Source organism: Porites lutea, chromosome 2 (assembly GCF_958299795.1).
Source record: "Porites lutea chromosome 2, jaPorLute2.1, whole genome shotgun sequence".
Taxonomy (NCBI): domain Eukaryota; kingdom Metazoa; phylum Cnidaria; class Anthozoa; order Scleractinia; family Poritidae; genus Porites; species Porites lutea.
In genome coordinates this window covers 52,288,624-52,291,511 of record NC_133202.1, presented here as the reverse complement: position 1 = coordinate 52,291,511, position 2,888 = coordinate 52,288,624, and the positions used below count along the sequence as shown (strand labels likewise).

The 2,888-nt window shown below is 38.5% G+C and overlaps 1 protein-coding gene across 1 annotated transcript; it reads left to right on the top strand.

The window, feature by feature from the left end:
• The first annotated feature begins 351 nt into the window (after positions 1 to 351).
• LOC140927181 (trace amine-associated receptor 7f-like) lies at positions 352 to 1,503 on the top strand. Its single transcript, XM_073376827.1, has one exon. It carries the CDS (start codon positions 496 to 498, stop codon positions 1,420 to 1,422), a length of 927 nt encoding a protein of 308 aa, XP_073232928.1. The 5' UTR covers positions 352 to 495; the 3' UTR covers positions 1,423 to 1,503.
• Positions 1,504 to 2,888: the final 1,385 nt, after the last annotated feature.

Here is a 2,888-nt window from a genome sequence, read left to right as displayed (position 1 = left end):
TTACAAATCTGCTAGATGCTATTTATCCTGTCGCACTTTGTGATGAGAATTGTCGCATTTGGAAATAAAATCATCGCACTTGTAATGATCGCCGCCTTTTCTAATACCTGTCGCACTTTTTTAAAATAATCGTCGCACTTTGTAATAAAATTGTCGCAATTGGTAATACGTGTCCTTGGTCCAATAAAATTGGTGGCATGATCAATAAATGACAATTTGGTGGTTCAAAACTAGCCAAAAGTGCAAATTATGCTTATGATAACGGTTATGCCAAAATTATACTGGCAGCTGCAGAATCTATCAAAACCTAGCGACAGAACAGTTATTTTCATATCTAAACATTATCGAACCGGCAAGCTACAGATGAAACCAAAATCGAAATAATCCTCAGTACAGTTTTCAGTGCGGCACAACTAGCTACTGTTAATTTTCCACAGTACCCAAAAGGAGAGCTCAACTCTGGACAAGGCTTCGTCAATTGCATCTTTCAGATCAATGGCAACAAAGGTAGTAAACTTGAGCGAAACAAACCTGACGTGTTTTTTCTTGGACGTTTTTTGGCAACATTCAAGTGAGAGCATCACTGTCAGTGTTGTATCGTGCGTTGTTACCTCTTTGTTTGCGTACACCACAGTTATGGCTAATGGCGCAACAATGCTTGTCATTTGGAAAACAAGAGAACTTCATTCGCCATCATTCGCATTGTTGTTTTGCCTAGCTTTTTCTGATTTTCTTGTTGGATTGCTTGGCCAGCCGTTCTTTGTCGCTTTTAAATCAGCAGAACTACTTGGCAATTTCGACGCGTACTGTAAGTTGAGACTTTCACAGTTTTTCATTGGGTGGATCACGGGAAGTTTATCTTTTGTAATTGTAAGCGGAGTTTCCTTCGATAGACTCCTTTCTTTGAAACTCCACTTGCGATACAAAGCTACCATCACAGTTCCAAGGGTGCTAACACTGGTAGCAGCAATATTGGTATCTTTGTCTATTTTGACAATTTTAAAGCTGTGGTTGAAGGACAACTGGATTATCATACCCGCCGCAATATTTTCAGTGACATCGCTAGTGACTGCCGTAAGCACATTTGAAATCTTCCAGATTGCTCGCAAGCATCAACGTCAGATATTTCCACAGAACCAAACGATGGGTCAACCATTTTGTAGAACAGTCGACGTACTAAAATGCAAAAAGTCGGCCGTGACTGTTCTTTATGTTTATGGATTGATGCTGGCATTTTATCTTCCGTTTATTTCAGTCGTCGTGAGTGAAGCAATATTAGGTGTTACACAGTCAGTTACTCTCGCTTATGACGTTGCCACAGCCATAGTTTTTATAAACTCGTCGTTAAATCCTATCATTTATTGCTGGAGAATGGCACAAATACGATTTGCAGTCAAAAATATTCTTAAAAACTTTATCTGAATTTAAAAATGATGCAACTTAACATACGGTAAAAGGGGGAACAAGTCAGTTTTCAGCTCGTTCACATGTTTGTATAAATAGTCTCGTCATAATCTGTAACGGTCGCTTTAGTTCACTTTTGAAAATGTATAGTCTAGCAAAGCGCGACGGGGGAAGGCGCCTTCCCCCTCGCTCAATTCGTGCTTGCCTTCGCTCGCCTGAAAAGCGCGAAAAAATAACGGCTGTTTTGCGGGCTAAAATGGGTTTATATAGTTAGCAATTTATGTATAAAAGCAGAAGCTATATGCTGATAAAAGTTACAAGAAGAATAAGTATATAGTAAATATGACTGAAGTAACACTTTTATGAAGCGCAAAGCCCCCCAGCGTCTAATAAAAACTTAAAAGTGTAGAGGGGCCGTTTATCAGATATAAGGCGTTTATTTGAGAGAGGGCGTCTATTAGGTCATTTCTGGTAAACAAAAACGGTTTGCTCTTTGATTTTCAAAATTCTCCTAAACGCACGCGGAACAGAAAAACAAATGCTCCCATTGGTTGGTTGACATGGTACAATCCGTCATTTCCTCATCTCCCTTGATCCACCTTGTTTCCCCCACCCCACCCCCTTAAAAATAAAAAATAAAAAAATAAATAAAAAATGACTTTACTTTCTCCTGGGTATTACAGTGGTCCTAACAGAAATTGAGGACATTGCTAATGCAAATATCTTGGGGAAAACAAGGTGTATTATGGAAGATGTGAAAATGGCGAATCGCAGTTTGAAAGAAAATGATTCTTGTGAGAGTGGCTCCATAAGGGTCTTCAGGGTCAAAACCTCCCACGTTTGAGCATAGACTTCGTCGTCATTAATAAAGATTTGGAAAAATTGCCAACTCAGCTGTATTAGATAAAGGTGGGAATTTGTTATGATCAGGTTTTATAATGACACCAGAGTTGTCTTATCTACGAAATGACGCCATTACCTATTTTACTTGTAGCAGTATTTCTCGGCACTGGGAACTGTTCTTCCAAAATCGTTCACGGAAGCTTTTTTCTCCAATATCCGCCTCGACTTTCGTGAAGTTTAAGTGAAATCTATGTGAGCGTTATCGAGATATTTTGGAATGAAGTTTTTATGGTTAGAAATGTGGTAAAAACTGGACAATCTTGAAGTTCGACCGTTATGGAGCCCGGTCGTTATCTGTGGAAACGAAGCCCAATTCCAACTCATAGTTGTTTCAATCTTTTTTCAAAAAAACGTGCGTGAAAGATCACGGAGATAGCTTTAGCCGATTGCTAGTTAGAAAGAAGGATTTGATTAGTATCTATTGAGGAGCTCTTGTTAGCGGTTTTGCAAATATTTTGGTATACTTTAACAAAAAATAATAAACAAATAACGTTGAAACCGCTAGGTCCTTTTTTTTCACAAATTAATTTGAGATTCTCGAGATTAACGGTCTTTTTATATGGTCTTCGAGTTTCAAGATT

Bases quoted from the DNA above. Each gene is read 5' to 3' on its own strand.
- LOC140927181 (XM_073376827.1), top strand. From the start codon at position 496: ATGGCAACAAAGGTAGTAAACTTGAGCGAAACAAACCTGACGTGTTTT.